Source organism: Penicillium mononematosum, assembly GCF_028829835.1.
Source record: "Penicillium mononematosum strain IBT 11891 chromosome Unknown utg000005l:1.0-9366267.0:1.0-9372171.0, whole genome shotgun sequence".
Classification (NCBI taxonomy): domain Eukaryota; kingdom Fungi; phylum Ascomycota; class Eurotiomycetes; order Eurotiales; family Aspergillaceae; genus Penicillium; species Penicillium mononematosum.
This window is the reverse complement of record NW_026643275.1, coordinates 8,277,933-8,296,170: the sequence shown is the minus strand read 5'-3', so window position 1 is coordinate 8,296,170 and position 18,238 is coordinate 8,277,933. Positions and strand designations below refer to the sequence as shown.

General features: G+C 50.3%; 7 protein-coding genes across 7 annotated transcripts; 3 read left to right on the top strand and 4 right to left on the bottom strand.

The window, feature by feature from the left end:
• Window positions 1-36: 36 nt before the first annotated feature.
• Window positions 37-3,738, bottom strand: niiA (nitrite reductase niiA; the record flags this gene model as incomplete). The annotated part of the gene is made up of 9 exons (XM_057298137.1): window positions 37-1,039; window positions 1,090-1,247; window positions 1,303-1,775; window positions 1,829-2,015; window positions 2,083-2,608; window positions 2,659-2,741; window positions 2,800-3,339; window positions 3,403-3,550; window positions 3,611-3,738. 9 exons carry the CDS (start codon window positions 3,736-3,738, stop codon window positions 37-39), a joined length of 3,246 nt encoding a protein of 1,081 aa, XP_057146019.1.
• Window positions 3,739-4,392: 654 nt separating this feature from the next.
• Window positions 4,393-7,337, top strand: niaD (nitrate reductase NiaD; the record flags this gene model as incomplete). The annotated part of the gene is made up of 8 exons (XM_057298136.1): window positions 4,393-4,654; window positions 4,713-4,812; window positions 4,875-5,133; window positions 5,205-5,440; window positions 5,491-5,714; window positions 5,770-6,393; window positions 6,447-6,783; window positions 6,854-7,337. 8 exons carry the CDS (start codon window positions 4,393-4,395, stop codon window positions 7,335-7,337), a joined length of 2,526 nt encoding a protein of 841 aa, XP_057146018.1.
• Window positions 7,338-7,618: 281 nt separating this feature from the next.
• Window positions 7,619-10,536, bottom strand: N7519_011362 (tubulin gamma complex associated family protein; the record flags this gene model as incomplete). Its single annotated transcript, XM_057298135.1, has 2 exons — window positions 7,619-10,362; window positions 10,419-10,536. The coding sequence occupies 2 exons, from the start codon at window positions 10,534-10,536 to the stop codon at window positions 7,619-7,621; spliced, it is 2,862 nt and encodes a 953-aa protein (XP_057146017.1).
• A 195-nt stretch (window positions 10,537-10,731) lies between these two features.
• N7519_011361 (EAF7 family protein) lies at window positions 10,732-11,786 on the top strand (the record flags this gene model as incomplete). The annotated part of the gene is made up of 4 exons (XM_057298134.1): window positions 10,732-10,927; window positions 10,986-11,131; window positions 11,195-11,396; window positions 11,461-11,786. The coding sequence occupies 4 exons, from the start codon at window positions 10,732-10,734 to the stop codon at window positions 11,784-11,786; spliced, it is 870 nt and encodes a 289-aa protein (XP_057146016.1).
• Window positions 11,787-12,081: 295 nt separating this feature from the next.
• N7519_011360 (isocitrate dehydrogenase (NAD(+)) IDH2) lies at window positions 12,082-13,770 on the bottom strand (the record flags this gene model as incomplete). The annotated part of the gene is made up of 6 exons (XM_057298133.1): window positions 12,082-12,171; window positions 12,234-12,953; window positions 13,023-13,145; window positions 13,202-13,288; window positions 13,420-13,485; window positions 13,555-13,770. The coding sequence occupies 6 exons, from the start codon at window positions 13,768-13,770 to the stop codon at window positions 12,100-12,102; spliced, it is 1,284 nt and encodes a 427-aa protein (XP_057146015.1). The 3' UTR covers window positions 12,082-12,099.
• A 180-nt stretch (window positions 13,771-13,950) lies between these two features.
• N7519_011359 (exocyst subunit SEC5) lies at window positions 13,951-17,110 on the top strand (the record flags this gene model as incomplete). The annotated part of the gene is made up of 4 exons (XM_057298132.1): window positions 13,951-15,267; window positions 15,359-16,309; window positions 16,359-16,598; window positions 16,670-17,110. The coding sequence occupies 4 exons, from the start codon at window positions 13,951-13,953 to the stop codon at window positions 17,108-17,110; spliced, it is 2,949 nt and encodes a 982-aa protein (XP_057146014.1).
• Window positions 17,111-17,233: 123 nt separating this feature from the next.
• On the bottom strand, window positions 17,234-17,914 carry N7519_011358 (uncharacterized protein; the record flags this gene model as incomplete). Its single annotated transcript, XM_057298131.1, is given in 3 exon segments — window positions 17,234-17,513; window positions 17,530-17,731; window positions 17,788-17,914. 3 exon segments carry the CDS (start codon window positions 17,912-17,914, stop codon window positions 17,234-17,236), a joined length of 609 nt encoding a protein of 202 aa, XP_057146013.1.
• Between the last annotated feature and the right edge of the window lie 324 nt (window positions 17,915-18,238).

Sequence of the window (18,238 nt, the reverse complement as noted above, 5' to 3'; positions counted from 1 at the left end):
TCCCGCCGCAAAATGACAAAGAAACAGACATGCACATCACCAGTCAATCGACTTAGCTGGCTGCACCGCTGGTGCACGAGTCAAGAAACCATCAGCCACCTTCTTCCCCTTCATACCCTTAAACTTCTTATCAACCTTATGGAAAGGATCCTCCGCCTCACCCTTACGAACTTTCCACTTCTCCGTCCCCAGGACCGAATCCAACTCCTCAATCGGCGGAAGCTTGAGATATACCCAGCCATCATCCCTCTCCTCAACAGGGAACGTAGCAATATTCATACTCTCATCATTTGAGCACCGACCCGCCTGCTCACCGTTGAGCTCAAAGTTGCGCTTGTGATACGGACACGACACCCAATATTTCCCAGCATCGTCATCACCAACAAGACCATCAGAAAGAACAAAAGCTCGCTTGTGTGGACACATCTGCTGCGTCGCATAGAACTTGCCCTTGATCTTGAAGACAGCAAGCTGTGTATCTCCGCGCTTGACATTCGCCGATGAGACTTGAGGCGGCTCGTCGGAGAAATGATCTGCTCGGACAACCGGCTGCCAGGAGACACTTGACCACTTGTGGCCTTTGAAATCCTCGCGCTCGGCAGTATCCTTGGGCCAGTATGTGGGTCGTTGCTGAGATCGTTCTTGGATGACTTCTACCGTCTCGACGGTTTCGTCTGTGTTGGAGAATTGTTGGAAGACTTTTCGGCGCTTGGGATCTTTGACGGTCTCGGTCCACTCGCAGAAGTAACTATCGACTAGTTCGTGCATTTGCCTTTCCATGTCGGCGCAGATTCCGAGTTTGTCATCCACGATCACTTCTTTGAGGTACTTGATCCCGCCGGGGAGATTCTCGATCCATCGTGCTGTTCGCTGCAGTTTGTCGGCGGTGCGGATGTAGAAGATCAAGTAGCGGTCGATTATAGGCATCACCATCTCCGGTGGTACATCTGTAGCGAGGAGTTCGGCGTGTCTGGGTTTTGCACCTCCGTTGCCTCCAACAAAGATGTTGAACCCGGTTTCCGTGGCAATAAGTCCGAAGCTGCAGCCGTTAGTTCTGCGATTGTACCAGTGGGGTCCATTTGCACTCACTCTTTGTTTTGGGCCTCGGCACATTCTCGCACGCAGCCAGATACAGCTCCCTTGAACTTGTGTGGCGCACGAATACTCTTGTATCGCTCTTCCAGTCGAATTGCCATGCCGACACTGTCACCCACACCGAAACGACACCATGTGGTTCCAACGCAACTCTGAATGTTCACTGTCAGCTGGTCGTCTCTTGAAAAGATAATTGACCTAACGTACCTTGATTGCTCGAAGAGCCTTTGCATAGGCGTGTCCACTCTCCATACCCGCATCTACGAGTTCCGTCCAGATATTCAGAAGATCCTGCTTCTTCGCACCAAACATGTCGATGCGCTGGGCACCGGTGATTTTGCAATAAAGGCCGTATTTCTTGGCTACGGAACCAATAGCAATGAGCTTATCGGCTGTGATTTCACCACCTGGGATTCGGGGTACCACAGAGAATGTGCCGTTTCTTTGGATGTTGGCAAGGAACTTGTCGTTTGTTTCCTGCAAGTCGTTGACTCCCTTGTCCATGATGTGCGGATTGAACAGACTGGATAGAATGGATGCAATAGCGGGCTTGCAGAGTTCGCAGCCGAGAGATTCTGGATTCTTCCCGACTTCTTTCATGATATCGACGAAGGATTTCAGTTGCTTGATCGCAACAATATTGTATAGATCGGCTCGGGAGTAGGGGATATGTGAGCACACTAAACATGTTAGTGGTGAAAAGAGCTAGTCCTGGAAAGCTGATATTACTTACGGTTGTTTGATACCTCTTGTCCCATTTCGAGCATTGTCTTGTTGAAAATTGACTGAACAAGAGGCATGCAACCACCACAGCCTGTTCCTGCTTTCGTGCAAGACTTGACCTGTGCAATTGTTGTGCATGTGCCGTTCTTCACATTATCTACCACGTCTCCCTTGGTGACATTGTGGCATGAACAGATCTGGGTGCTGTCATCACTGTAGAATGGGTTAGAATATATTCCAAATAGCAGTGCTAACGATACTCACAGGTCGTCCGCATTTTCCTCCCCACCATTCTGTGCACCAAGGATGAATTGACTCGGGGGAACCCTCGAGTTCTTTCTGTAGCTTAACCATCTGATTCAGCTTCAGATAGTCTTTGGTATCTCCAATCATCATCCCACCAAGCAAGAATTTGCCGTCCATGGTGAACAAATACTTCTTATACACTCCACTGAAGGGGTCCTTATATGTCAAGGCCTTGACAGGAGGTTCCTCTCGTGAAGTATCCCCTCCCAAGCCAGGGGCAATGGAAGGTCGACGACCGGGAAGGAACTTTGGCCCGTCCCTGTCGGCAAAAAAGTCACCGAAACTAGCGACATCAACCCCGAGCAGCTTCAGCTTTGTGCTGAGATCCGGCCGTGTGAAACTCTTGGGCTGTTTATCCGGGTTGGTCAGGTTGAAGGCGAGCACATCGGCCATTTCAATTCCCGGGGCAATGATTCCGAATGTCTGGTTCTCCCAGCTTGCGCATTCTCCGACGGCGTATATATCTGGGATCGAGGTTTGCAGACTATGAAGGTTAGTTGGGAACTGATGATCCAGGACTACCGATAGACGAACCTTTCATCGATCACGAATCCACCGCGCTCACCACACTGGATTCCAATGTCTCGACCCAGCTCATCTCGAGGTTGAACTCCAATCTACAACCCAGTCAGCACATTTATCAGCAGAGTGGAGGCGAGAAAGAAGGACACATACCGCAAAACAAATACAGCAGCAGTCGATCCTTTCGCCATCCTCGAATGTAATTCCGATCACATTATTTTCGTCGTCTGTATGAACAATCTTCACCCGCTTCTGGTGGAGAACATCAAGTCCTAACTCCCTAATCTTGCGAGTTACCAACGTCCCGGCATCTCCATCGAGTTGTCGCGCCAGCACCCATTTATTCCGATCGATCAATTTGACATTTCCGAAGTCCTCTAGATCTGTCATCGCCTTCGCAGCTTCTAAGCCTAGCAGTCCACCCCCGACTGTAACGGCCGTTTGGCCTTTATGCTGGGCCGCGAAGTCGATAAGGCGTTCTAGATCTGAGATGGTCCGATATACAAAGACGCCCTTGGCATCGTAGCCGGGTGTGTGTGTTGGGAGGGTGGCATCGGAGCCTGTTGCGAGGACGAGGATGTCATAAGATGTTGTGACACCGGTGGATGTTTGGACTGTTTTCTCCGCGGGATTGATTGCTGTTACTCGTGTGTTGAGGTGGTAGTTGAATGCTCGTTCTTTGAACGAGTCGTACTATGGAGCGTTATTTATTAGGTCTTATTTTTCTCTGTCGCTCTTGAATAATCGAGGACTCACCCATTCCGCTGGATTGAGGTATAGATCCTCGATCTTGCGATGTTCGAAAAACGTCGAAAGTCCGACACGGTTGTATGCTACGTGGGACTCTTCGCCGATGACGACGATGTCGTATTTTCTTTCCGTATCCTGTTTGATAATCTTCTCGCTGTTTGTTCCCAAGATTGTTAGAGGAATTCTTTCCTGTCCGTTGTTGGAATCCCCTTACATGAGTGAAATAGCCACCATTCCAAGCCCAACTATTACAATCTTCTGGCGCTGGATATGGTTGGGACTAGGACTGCCATCCACTGGCTCCCCATATCGTAATCCATCCAGCACAGGCATCACAGGCATGGCTGAGACTAAACAATGTGAAGATGAGTATAATACTAGCAATGGCTACGGAACACGGCACTCATTCTAATTTTAAGAAAAATAAATACCTCATTCCACTCTGATACTACGTCTGTGACACTACGATGTGAGTCGTACGAATTAAGGCTAATCAGAGCATGTCGGAAGAAACAGGAGTGCATTTCATCAGGAGATAACTCGGATAAGTCGGTTGAGAAGTTGGGTGGAATCTCCGCGGAGATGAGTGGTTTTATGTCGGCTGTGATTGGTCCGATTAGGTTGTGTTAGGGTTTTGCTTATCTTAACGTCTGGAGATAAGAATGAAGATTACCTACATGGGTACATGGGTACATACATGGGTCCAATTGCTTTGACTCGATGATATTCTAGGAATGTGGGGGGTTTAGGATCCGCGGAGATCTGAAAAGTGCTCATACTCTGATGGTGATATTGGAATGGGGCTGAGGGCTTTCGGCCTGGGTACATACTGCTATTTGCAGTGAAATGTGGGTATTTGGACGTAAAGACTGTTCCGATTTATTCTACTCAGTTTTTTATCAAGTTATTTGTCTTACTTCGAGAAGCAATTTCAACAGTTTTCATTATATACCAACAGTTTGATAGCACAGAGCAGCGTAGAAGCCTCGTGTCAACATGGCCAGCATAACCACGCAAACGATAACAGAACCCGAAACAATCTCTTTCAAAAATGCCCAGATCACAGTCGAGGATATCATCCCAACTCCAGGAGAGCCCGATATTCCACTCCCTCCACCGTCAAAGAACCCCGTCGACATCTTGGATCTGGACAAAGGCACACCGGATAACCATGTACCTCGAGATCCACGACTGATTCGGCTGACGGGAGTTCATCCATTCAATGTGGAGCCCCCATTGACAGCATTGTACAAAGAAGGTATGGTATCCATTCCCATGTGGTATACCGAAGCCGACAAGCTAAACCAATACCCAAGGGTTTCTCACATCCCCGGAACTGTTCTATGTTCGGAACCACGGGCCAGTGCCACAGGTCCGTGATGAGGATATCCCGAATTGGGAAATTAGTATAGAAGGGTGAGTTCTATTGAGATTACTCTTGCAGGCTTCGTGTCCCAGGAAACTGATTGATGAACCAGGTTGGTGGAGAAGCCATTAGTCCTGAACTTCCGCGAAGTGCTTCAGAAATATGACCAGATCACCGCACCAATCACACTCGTCTGTGCGGGCAACAGACGCAAAGAACAGAACACAGTCCGGAAGTCAAAGGGCTTCTCATGGGGTGCGGCTGGTTTATCGACGGCGCTATTCACAGGGCCTATGATGGCGGATATTCTGCGCAGTGCAAAGCCACTTCGACAAGCAAAGTATGTCTGCATGGAGGGTGCTGATAAACTGGTGAGACTTCCCTACATTGGCCCTGGATATGTCAGGAACCATCCTCGAATCGAAACTGACACATCCCATAGCCGAATGGATTCTACGGAACCTCGGTCAAATTGAACTGGGCCATGGACCCAAACCGAGGAATCATGTTGGCACATAAGATGAATGGCGAAGACCTCCGGCCAGACCATGGCCGTCCCTTGAGGGCAGTGGTGCCTGGTCAAATCGGAGGCCGGAGCGTGAAGTGGCTAAAGAAGTTGATTCTGACCGATGCCCCAAGTGATAACTGGTATCATATCAATGATAATCGAGTGCTCCCGTAAGTGTCACGTTGGACGGTCATGCAGTGGCTTGTGCTAACAGTGCCAGGACCATGGTGACACCGGAGATGTCCGCCGAGAATCGCAAGTGGTGGACCGATGAGCGATATGCCATTTATGAACTCAACGTGAATTCGGTGGCTGTGTATCCCCAACACGAGGAAGAAATTGACCTGTCCACGGCGGGACCCACGTATACAGTCAAAGGATATGCATACGCCGGCGGTGGCCGGAGGATAACAAAAGTTGAAGTTTCGCTAGACAGAGGCAAATGTATTTATACCCTGGACCCAAGGATGGAACGTGGCTAACATCTCTGGTCCTCTAGCATGGCGCCTCTCTGAGATCGAATACGCAGAAGATAAATACCGCGACTTTGACGGCGAGCTGTTCGGCGGCAAGGTAGACATGTGGTGGAGGGAGGCATCTTTCTGTTGGTCTTTCTGGTCGTTGGACGTCCCAGTGGCAGACCTTGAGACCAGCGATGCAATTCTAGTTCGTGCAGTGGATGAGGCATTGAGCGCCATGCCGCGTGACATGTACTGGTCTGTCTTGGGCATGATGAATAACCCATGGTTCAGAGTGGCAATCACGAAACAAGGGAATACGTTGAAATTTGAACATCCCACACATCCAGCCAAAGCAGGCGGGTGGATGGAAAGAGTCAAGAAGACGGGTGGTGACTTGCTCAATGGTAACTGGGGTGAAAGGGTTGAAGGCGAGGAGCCCTTCGAACCGGAGCCTGTGAAGGAGATAAACATGAAGAAAGATGGCGTGAACAGACAAATCGATCTGCAAGAGTTAAAGGCTAATAGCAGCAGCGAGAAACCCTGGTTTGTTGTTAATGGCGAAGTATATGATGGCACAGCCTTCCTCGAAGGCCATCCTGGAGGAGCCATCAGTATTACATCTTCTGCTGGTTTGGATGTATCGGAGGATTTCCTTGCAATCCGTGAGTCACAGTTAAAATACCATCAGACTATTGCACCGCTAACTCCCTCCCAGACAGTGAAACTGCGAAGGCAATGATGCCGGATTACCATATTGGCACATTAGACAAGGCATCCCTCGGAGCGCTGGAAGACGATTCAACTGCTGGTTCTGATGAGGCACGCGCAGTGTTCCTTCAGTCGCGGAAATGGACAAAAGCCACCCTCACGGAGAAGAAGGATGTATCCTGGGATACGCGTCTCTTCGTATTCGACCTGGAACATGAGAAGCAGACTCTCGGCCTACCGATCGGCCAGCATTTGATGATCAAAGTCCAAGATCCATCCAATAACGAAGCGATTATCAGATCCTATACGCCCATGTCAGACACAAACCTGATAGGCAAGATGGAGTTACTCGTGAAGATCTACTTCCCAACGGAAAGCATTCCAGGAGGAAAAATGACCATGGCTCTCGACAAGCTTCCCCCTAGGCTCAAAGATCGACTGCAAGGGCCCAACAGGCCGGTTTGAATATCTCGGCAACGGCCGGGTTTCCATCAGCGGTAAAGAGCGCCATGTCCGCTCTTTCAAGATGATCTGTGGAGGAACTGGCATCACACCAGTCTTCCAGGTTTTGCGAGCTGTTATGCAAGACACGCAAGATCCCACGACGTGTGTTGTGCTAGACGGAAACAGGCAGGAGGAAGATATCTTGTGTCGTTCTGACCTTGATGCTTATGTCGAGACCGATTCTCGGAAATGCACTGTCGTGCACACGTTGACTAAAGGGTCTGATACGTGGACTGGTCGTCGGGGACGCATTTCTAAGGAACTCCTCGCGGAGTACGCGGCTCCAGAAGAGCAGAGTATGGTTCTGGTCTGTGGGCCTGGGCCTATGGAGAAGTCTGCTCGCGAAATTCTTCTTGCCCAAGGTTGGGCCGAGCCGGATCTTCACTTCTTCTAGGTTTGGTGCGGGCTTGGGATATCTATTTTGCGCATTAGAGCTTGGGGCGTTTGTGGAGTTTGACTTGTACAATGGTAATTGATATGAGACACGCGAGACGGAAGGGTATAAAGACATTGGACTTTCATTTACATAGAAACGAAGTGAATTTTGAAGTAATCTCATCAATCATGAATCATAACGTATCCAAACAGTCTGGATAAATCTGAGTAGCAAACGTTCCACCTAAGATCCAGTAGGTTGTTCTTTACACATTTGAGTGTAGGGACTGCTTCCTTCGATCAATAGTAGTTCTTGATGTCTAGTCGCACCCGTAGATGCTCAAAGACACTGATCGGGTCGGTCCGCGAAGAGAAGAATTCCCCTGACTTTGCCATAGATTTCGAAGTGGCCTTTCCGGACTCCAGGCTGCGAAGGTAGTTGACAAAGGCAGAGGTCTGTTTTCTAAAGGACTGATACAGATGAAGAACAGCTCCTTCACTTTCGTTGCGCATCCCGATTCCATCTGCTCTAGAAAGATGGCTGAAGCCGAGAATAGTGCCGAAAATGGATTCAAGTAGTTTGGCCGCCTGCGCATGGCGCTTGCTGAGGAATAACGCGAACAGCATCTGGTCAAGGATGTCTTCGTGGTAGTCTCGAAGCCGTGGTACCGAGTGCGCCGCTTCAATCGTACCGTCGATGTCGCCGCGGTTAAGGCAGTTCTCGATTTTGGTAAGTGTGTCTTGGAAGCGCTGCCAGATGGACCCAATGCCGACGTGGAAGCAGTAATCACTGACCGCTAGCACAAAGTGCTGGGCATCCACTCTAAACTTCTGGTATACATTGTGTGTGTCTCCTGATAGAGACACTCGAGAAGTAGAATCACGAATAAGTCCTTTGACGACAGAAACCATGCGGAGTAACCAAAGCAAATGCTTGAAGAGACGATCATACTTATCCAAAGAGCGCGCAGTAATGAGGGATCCAAGGACTTCTGGTGGCGTGTACTGCAGACGAAGGAAGTCCAAAGCCTCTATTGCATTCGGATTTTTACATCGTTCGATTTCTTTGTCGGTCAATTCTCGAATGCCGAAGCTCAGGCCACCCGGCAACTCGTTATCCTGTTGAACGTGGGTCTTCTCATCATCCTCTGTATTTGCGCTGCCAAAGTAACAATCTCCCAGCAAGCCAATCAGCACGAGTCGCAACTCTGAACTAGCTGGTGGCCATGTGTCACGGCTGCCAAGGCGTAGACCAGTGTCAACACCACTGCGAATTTTGCCAGCCTTCCGCTCGCCACTTTCCATTTCCGGGTCGAATAGGGAATTAGAAAGGCGGGCGACAAACGATCCCTCTCCTAGCAACTGGAAACGCCATTGCATGTTCAGATGATGGCGAATTCGATTCTCTTTGAAGAGAAGGTGCAGGCAAGAGTAGTCGATGAGAAGGGCCTGTGACGAAAGAATGGGTGCAAGAGATAGATGGAGGCCGGATGCCAATTCAGGACCAAGGTAGCTTCCTTCATTGGTGTTGTTTTCAGTTTCAAATCCTCGGGCTTTATCGAGTAGTTGCTTCAGATGGTCTTTTGAAAGAGCCTTGTGATCTGTGACCGGGCCTGAAGTGCTTTTTTCATCATCTATATCGAAGAGTTCAAAGGCTGCCGTTGTAACTTCTGTGCTGGTCGTCTGATCGACATACTGCGTGGCCACGTTTGATGGTGAATCGTGCAAACCCGTATCACCTTTATGATATTTCTTGATTTCAGCGCGGAGCCTTGACTCGTACTCTTGAGCTTTGGTTTGAATCTGCTCAATACCAGCCCAGGTAGTCGCACAATGCAGATGAAGACCACCGGTTCGCAAGAGAACATCACGCTGCGCGATGGGATGACGAGGATGGGATCGTTTCAAGAGTTGGAGGCTTCTTCCACTTTCAAAGATGGAACGTGCTTGATCGGCCGGGATGAATGACGGCATATGATCCGCTAGATATATGTGGTCGATTCGTGCTTGCCCAGTCTTGAACTTGCCAGGATCCTGAGTTTCCAGTCGGACGAAGGTTTTGCCGCTTGTCATGGATTCTTTGAGATCTGTGTCTTCGGGTCTAAGCCCAATCCAAGTCTCGATGAATTTGAACCATGGCCGAGTCACTCGAATCACAATCTCATGCAAAAGGTTCTCCATCCAGCCAAAATTCTGGGCAAAAATGGCTGCACGCTCCGTCACAATCGACATGACTTGTGCGTCCGAGACAGCCCTTTGCGCAGCATCAACAATATCTGCCAGGACACCTACCAAATCCCCGCATCGATGGAAGAGTGCCTTTACTTGTAAGAGCGAGCCAATTTTTTTCGAATGATCTGAAATCTGTTGTTCAAGGTTGAAGATTATTATCACAACTGTGCTGCTTAACGTGACCAAAGCAGGAAGTTCTCTGCATTTGGCTGGCGGGTCTTGCGCAAACAACCGCATGCGCTGCATGTTGGTACCACATTGTACCACATATTCGATCGCATTTTCCAATGCCAATGGGCTAATACCAGAGACAGAGATATCCTTCAAGTATCTTTCAAATTGGTTGGTGCGTTGATCGTAGCTAAAGAACGCAGAACTCCAGCCAAGCCCGAGACGAAGCAGTGATCGAATGAACACATCTGTTCGAACCATTCGATTTGGTACACCATTTGTTTTTGCAGCCTTTTGCTGTTCCAAAGCTGCATCGAAACCCTTTGCCCCAGATTCACTAAAGTAGACAGACACGGGCTCTCGGAAAGACCTGTGCTGATACCTTTCCCATGATTTCGGCGGAGGTAGTTGACCAGGGTCTTCCTGAAGTAAATCCAAGCTCCATATGTCGTTATCATCGCCTGAGATGTCTTTCAAAGAGTCACCCGTGGCATCAGACTCGCCGTCTATTGAGGGATTGATGATCGAGTCGGTAAATGATTCGGGCTTTTCCAAGCCGGTTGGGAAAAGATCCAGCTTCCATACAGGGTCAATCTTATCCGAGGGCTGTGGGAATAACTCGAAGCAAGACGTAGCATCGTCTATAGAGAAAAGATGTGTTATTGAAGGTTCTAGGAAATCTGCGGTTGACGCTTACCACTTAGAGTAGTGTTCCATGGTAGCGATTCCAATGGCTGTAGAGCTTCTATGCTGAATTTGGAGAGTCTCCAGAGGCTTTCACTGGAGAAAGGATCCAGCTCGTGGTCATAATCCATAGTGAGACCATGCTCAGATGAGCAAGACGTTTGACGCGTACAAGTTCCCAAGGTCCCGCGACGGAGATGGCTATCGCCGTGCACAGACCCTTGATAACAGAAAGTGCCCTCGCCCTGCTCGAAGCTCATTATCTCCCCTCTCCAATTCAATCCTTCCTACTTCCCGTGGTTCTCGGATATTGCATCTAAGCTACAATGCCTCCAAAAAAGAAGACCAAGCGTGCGCACTCGCCCACGCCCCAAGACGATACCATGGCGGAGTCGAGCGCAAATACACTGTCAAGCGACAGCGCCGACAAGTCAGACACAGACTACGACCTCATCACAGATCCCTGGACAGATGAGCAAGAAACTGCGCTACTCAAAGCGATCATAAAATGGAAGCCAGTCGGTGAGTTCAATCCCACCTCTATTGAGTCGACAACGCAGCTAACCGTCTGGCCCCATAGGCATACACAAACACTTTCGGATGCTCGCAATCTCAGATTACCTAAAGAGCCAAGGATACGCACCCTCGACGGCGGAGCATATGCGGATTCCAGGGATTTGGAAAAAGCTCGGCTCATTATACAATTTGGAGGCTCTTGACGAGCGGGTAAGCCGTCATCGATGTTTTGTCTGTGCTGGTTCAATTTGCTGATTAGCGTTACCTTTATAGGAAGATTCCGTGATCACCGATGTCAATGAAGACGATGAAGGATCTGGCGAGATGTATTGCTCGTTTGAGCTTCCGTATGACGAGTACGGCGATATGATGTTTGAAAGGCGGCTTGCGATGGAAGAGTCATTATCACCCGTCACCAGCCGTGCCAGTCGCGCAGGCGGATCGCGGCGAGGAAGCACAGTCGCGGATACAGACGGTAAGGAGTGATATGAATTACAGTCTGGTCTACAACTCATAAACTGACGTCTTGCCCACCCCAGAACCACGGTCTTCTCCTGCCCCGTCTCGAGGTCGCAAATCCCGTCCCTCCACACGTGGAACACGCTCAACTCGGTTGCAAGTGGAAATCGGTCCAGGGAGTCAAGGAAAGGGATCAGATGAAGGGGGCGATTCGGAAGACACTGGTGCGAATGATGAGGATGACGAGGAAGGCGAGGAGGGCTCTGAGGGCAATACTGACGAAGATGAGGACGAGGGCGAGAAAGGTGGTCCACGGAGCACCCGAGCGCAGACATCTCGATCGAAAGCCAAAGATAAGAGGCCTTCGACTGGCACTGCGACACGCAGGACTGCCCGACGGCGTTAACATAGCCAAGTTGTCGATATGGGGTTCGGACTTTGATACCTGTGGAGTTTCGGGGATGGCGTTTTCTTTTGTTATAGTTATGTGTATGACTATGCAGGCATCTTGTACTTTATTGCTACATTAGCAGAACCGATCAATCTACGATACAGATCTACCAATATACGACCAAGATGGTTGAGGTTGTTTGAATCAGGCGCCTCCAGGTAACCAAAAATAGGTATATTTCGATCGCTATAGGTCTAATGTCGTTCGAAGGGTACAAAGGGAATAGATCAGGGGGGTCATAGTACAAGGAGTCTTAACAGCGCTTGGTTTACAAGCGCTTGATGATAGCCCCAGCGTACTCGTGGGTCTTGGAGTTGCCGCCAAGATCACCGGTGAGGGTCTAAATAAAGGTCATGGGTCAGTAACGTGCGGTAACTGTAGGGAATGGATATAAAAACTCACCTTGCCCTCGGCGAGAGTGTCGAAGGTAGCCTTCTGGATGCGGTTAGCGTGGTCGTGGAGACCCATGTGCTGCAGCATCATGATACTGCTGAGAAGCAAAGCAGTGGGGTTGGCGAGGCTCTTGCCAGCAATATCGGGGGCGGAGCCGTGGACGGCCTCGAAGATGGAGCACTCGTCACCAATGTTACCGGAGGGAGTGAGACCGAGACCACCGATCAGACCGGCGCACATGTCGGACAGAATGTCACCGTACAGGTTGGGCATGACGAGGACCTTGTCGTTGTAAGGGGTGGGGTCGGTGACGATACGCAGGCATGAGTTGTCCAGCAGCTCAGCGTCGAACTCGATATCGGGGAATTCCTTGGCGATCTCACGAGCGGTGTTGAGGAACAGACCGTCGGACATCTTCATGATGGTGGCCTTGTGGACAACGCGGACCTTCTTCTTGTTGATGGACTGCGCGTACTGGAAGGCGAAGCGGAGGACACGCTCAGAAGCTTCGCGGGTGATGAGCTTGATGCTCTGCACGACACCGTCAACGACAACGTGCTCAATACCGGAGTATTCACCCTCGGTGTTCTCACGGATGAGAACAGTGTCGACGTTGTCGTAGGGAGTCTTGTAGCCAGCAATGGAGCGGCAAGGACGCAGGTTGGCGAACAGGTTGAAAGTACGGCGGAGAGTCAGGTTCAGGGAGACGTGACCCTTGCCAACGGGGGTCTGGAAAAGGGAAGTTTAGTATCGCAGTCCAGACGTGATATATACGGGCAATTTGAAGCTGGAACATACAGCGAGAGGACCCTTGAGGGCGACGTAGTTGCGGCGCACACTGGCAATGGCATCGTCGGGAATGGCGGTCTTGCCATCCTTCAGGATAGGGGTGACATCAACGGACTCCCACTTGATGGGGGCCTGTAATTGACTTAGTATTTCGATCATGAAGAGTTCATATGTTGAGAAATCGCTACCTTTGCGGCCTCGAAGATGTCCTTGATGGACTGAGAGATCTCAGGACCAATACCGTCACCCTCAATCAGAGTAACAGTGTACTTGCCCTATTTCAAAAAAGCAGATCAATTAGCATTGCCGTAATTATACACGTGGTGATGGTTCTCGAAATGGTCGGTGGGTGCGCGGCTGGCACCGGCATAGATGAAAAAACGGGTTCGGTGGGAGAAAAACGTACATCAGGACCCTTCTGACCCTTGAACTTGGCAACAGCTTCCTGTGCAGGGCTAGCGTAGAAGCGGACCTATTTAAAAGGTCGAAATTTAGTCAATTGAGCTTCAATAGCGATTGAGTATCCAGAGGGGGTTGGTACCTGCGCGATAGGAGCAGCAAATCGGGGGGCCACGCGGGACGGGCGCATGCACTGGCGAGCAACAGAGAAGTTCCGGGCAGCGATCATCTTGAAAGATCCCTTCAATTTCTTTGGGAGAAGATTAGAGGTGGTGAGGGGGAGGAATGGAAGAAGGAGAAGGGGAGAAGAATCAAATCTCTCGGCGCCGTACCGATCCGACCGGCCCTCAGACCGCATTGGTGGTTTCATTTCCCCCACGGCCCGAGTCCACTCTTTTGCCTGGTGTCCACTCTTGACTACCATAGGGTCTCAGCATTTGATTAGGGTTCTGCTATCAGATCTCGGTCACCTGCAGAGAGCTTATGATTCTATTTTGCATTTCAATTCGTCCTAGCTCCTACGCTCCACTTGGCAATCATGGCTGACCTCGACGTCGCAAGCCACTACAACCTACCCTCCAAGTTCCCCGAGGAATGGCCGGCATCATTAGACGTGGCCGATGAGCCAGAAGAACAGCCGGTTCAGCGAACAGACTCCCGTCCACGCAAATCACGATACATAGCCCTCGAACGCAGTCCCAGTGATTGGAGAAGCAACTTTGGTTCACGAAGAGGGAAGGAAAGCAGAGACAATGCGCGGGAAGACGAGCCCGACCCCTTGGGTACAAGTGACAGCGTTCTCCGGATTCTCAAGCAGCGAGGAGTGCCCTTGGAGGAAGAAGGCAAATCACGGTTCCTACTGTCATCGACATCATTCTCGCCCGCACTATTCCTATCACAAGCGCATCACTCGGCCTCTATGGAATCGCTGATGAGCGGCCTGGATAACCTGTCACATTCAATCGACCAGAAGTCAGCGTCGCTGAAAGTACTGGTGGAAGCCAACTTTGAGCGCTTCGTTCGTGCTAAGGCAACTATCGATAGCGTCTATACCGAGATGAGGAACCAGGGCGTTGATAAGGAACCGCGTCTGAGTCCACGCAGGTCGGGGCATTTCCGGAGCTACTCAGGTCACCAACGGAGCATATCTCCTGCCCCAATGGCTGCCAAGAAGACCGCTCTTGTCAAGGAGAGCGAGTTCGGCTTGAAGGGTATTAGGGGTCCTTTGGTCGAGGCTTCTGTCAAGGCCGAAGAGGTGTGGGGGCCAGCTCTTGGGGGTCGGGAACGAGAGAAGGTACTGAAGTCGGTGGTGGAAACGATGGAGAAACACCGCGAGGTCTATGAAATTGGAAGCCATTTATCCAAGTCAATCCAGCAGCGCGATTACGATGCTGTCTTTGGGCAGTATACCAAAGCGAGAACGCTCGCAAATCGGGCTAAGAATATCGCGGAGCAGGCATCCAGTTCTCGCCGGCAACTGAACGACTCTGAGACACACACCATTCTGGCCATGGGCCGGATGTGGATGGATGTTGACCAACAAATCCACGACTTTAAGCGTGATCTCTGGAGACGTCTTGCCGATGCCCCCACCACTTCAACCACAAGCACCGCCTTAGGGCCCGTGGAAGAACACATGGAGTTGATCGGGGCCTTGTTAGAACTCGGTGTCGAGGACAACCCTATCTGGACATGGCTTCAGAGTCGTGTCGAATTCTTAAAAACAAAGATCACCGGCTTCTGTGAACGATGCAAGGTCGAAATTGAAATTTTAAGAAGAAGACTTGCTGGTGGAGAAAGACCAAATCCACAGGCTACAGCATCCTATCTCCGCCTGGCACCTCGTGATGGTGCGGTGGAAATGCCAGAGAGGCTAGAGCACCGATCAAGTCATTGAGCTGTGGGAATGCATACAAACGTTCCTAACCCGACTTCTGTCCTCGCAGACTGGTTTGCTGGGCGAGGTGTTGGATTTCTGGGAAGTCGCACAATCATTCGTTGATGGCAATCGACAACGGCTTTTGCCTGCCGGGTTTGAAGGGGAGAGTCGCAAGCATCACCGTCTTTCCGATGACAATATTAAGGAGTTAGAGGAAGGTATTGCGGTGTTGGTCAATATTATTCGAGAGAGCGTCGTGGCGCTCTTCACGGAACCCCCAACCGAAGATATCTCCATACTCTTCTCGCCGATTCCAGCAAGTCCATCAACTCCAGAGTCGAGGGGTATCACTCCGACAGAGTCCCGCTTCAAGCTGGATCCGAAGAACCTACCATATCCTCCCCCAAAGCTTGGAGAGCACTGGGAGGATTTCGCATTCTGGCCACCATTTTCCAATTCGCTTAGTGGAGTGCACTACTTAAGTAAATTCCTCATCACTGTGGGCACCGCTGCGAGCGAAATGGCAGCCCTAAGGCCGATTGGCGGCTCTGGAAAAACGTATGACCTCCTCAAGACCCTTGTCAGCATTTCCCGGGAACGATGTGCACGCGTGGCGTGTGCTGCCTGGAGTAAAGATGCAGAGGTATGCAAAATGTTGGAAGACTGGACACGCGATTCGGAGAAGCGTGATTTGACTAAGATGCCCGGGTTCTTTGTGGCTTTCGAGAGTGCTATCCTTGGGGGCATGCAAAAGATCCTTTACATTTCGGAAGCTATGGCGAAGCCAGGTTCCGTGGATGTTGTCACTCCGCCGCCTGCGAAACTGCTTCAAATGGTCCGCTCTCAGTTCGTATCGAGTGTTTACAAAGCGTTGAGCGGGCTGGTCGAAAACGCAGAGCACCTGTCAACGGTAGATGAGGAAAACGAATGGATTATTGCTCGACCAGCAATGACAAGTCAAGCGACTGACGCTGCTTTGTCGGTCCTCTCGGCTGATTCAGTCGATTCTTGGAATCGGGTAAGTCGGTCCTGTTCAATATGATGTCCGCATACTGACCACAGAACAGAATGTTCGAATCCTTCTCACGCTTTCAAACCTCAAGGCTCTACAGGCTGACCATGTCCCACAACTTATCTCGAACTTTGAGACATCCTTCTCGGTCAAGCTGACGGAAGAGGCGAAGACTGTCCGGGACGTGCTGAGCCAGATTGAAGCCAGGCTATTCCAATCATATATCACCCCGACTACTGCCTCATTAAACAAAACTATCACCACTGGCATTGCATCTCCAGATTGGGAGCCGTCCGTTGACAGGCCGGACAAGTTCGCCCATACGTCTACAACGCCATGCTGACCATGGTGCTTGTCCACACCGAGATCTCCACAACTATTCCGTCTACCGTGTCATCAGCTGCTAGTCGCGCTCCATCAAGTTCACCTTCCTCGCTGCTGGCCACTGTATTGACACATCTCCTTTCTCAAATTTCTTCCTCGCTGCTTGATGCCTTCCGTGCTCGGTCCTCCTTCTCGCTGCCAGCTTTGATGCAAGCTACCTTGGATACCGAGTTCATTGCACAGACTCTTAGCCCGTACATAACCGAGGAGGCATCGAATGTGCAAAGCCAGATCTACGTCGAACTGGATTGTCGTACCACAAACGAAGCTCGCACAAAACTGAAGGCCGAACTAGGAGAAATGCGGGTTATCCTGAAACGACTCAGAGATCGGACTAAGGGCGAGTTTGCTTGTTTCAAAAAGCCGAGAAGCGGCGGAGGTGCAAATGGTGGCTCCAAGTCTTCCGCAGCGACCTCGACATAGGTTTAGCAAGCAGTGCTATTAAAGAATCGTATATTGAATGCTTTGAATAATAACTTTTTTCATATCCCGGGTATCATGGAAACATAGTCCACACCATGCATGTGTAGCTCTTGCCTTTCCTCTCTAATTCTGACCAACCATCCGTTGCACGCGACTGAGCAACACGTTGCTCTCCCTACCTAATCTCCTCTTCCCAAACTGGTCCGGCCGCTTCGCGCGCAGCAGTGCCTCACGCTCATTTTGTTTGGCCTCGCGATCCTTCCGTCGTGCTTCCTCCGCTTTCCTCCGCTTCTCTGCAATTTCCATCTCCTTTGTGAATGCAGAAGGCTTTGGCCGGCGCTCCCTCTGTTTGCCATCGCCTCGTGGGCGCCGCTCTGGTCTCAGGTGCAGGTGCCGGCTCGGCCTCGGGCTCGTTCAACATGGCTATGCGATCCGGATGGAGTTCCAGAGTTGGGGTTTCTTCGCCAGCCTCTTCCTTGTTTTTGCCAGTTTCGATTTCTTCCCCCTCGGCGGTATCGTACACGGATTTCTTAGGCGCTTTGGCAAGCTCTTCGGCCTTGATCTTGGCATAGGCCTTTTTCACTTTGGCTTTGTGAATCAAGTCATTTTTTATTTTTTGAGCTGTTGTTAATCATTTTGTCAGTTTCGTTCAAGCCATGGTTTTCGGGCATGCTTACTCTTGCGACGATATGTGCCATCTGGGAGGTTTGCGGGTCCAACGCTAAAACCCTTGCGCTTCTTGATCGCGGGCTCGCCCTTTGAAGCTGGAGCAGCATCACCGTCGTGGGTACGTTTAGGTGCCATGTCGATATTCAAGCAAAACAGATGTGTTTTACCCCGATGTGTGTTGAAATCGAAAGACTGTCGGAGAAGAAGAAAAAAAAGTGGCGATCTCCGCACGGAACATCGGTCTCGGCCACTAGCAAGTATGAACTTTTCGGACAATATACAACGGGTTTTCCCTTCTCGACTTTGGTTCTAACAGATTTGAGATGATAAGGGGAAGTATTTACGATCCTTTCTAATATCGTCTAGAATGTCTACATGCTCAATATACCTGGCATTATCATCGATTTATTCTCATTTTTGCTGATCTGCGCATTGTCTGCCTTCTTTTCGCTATTTCTC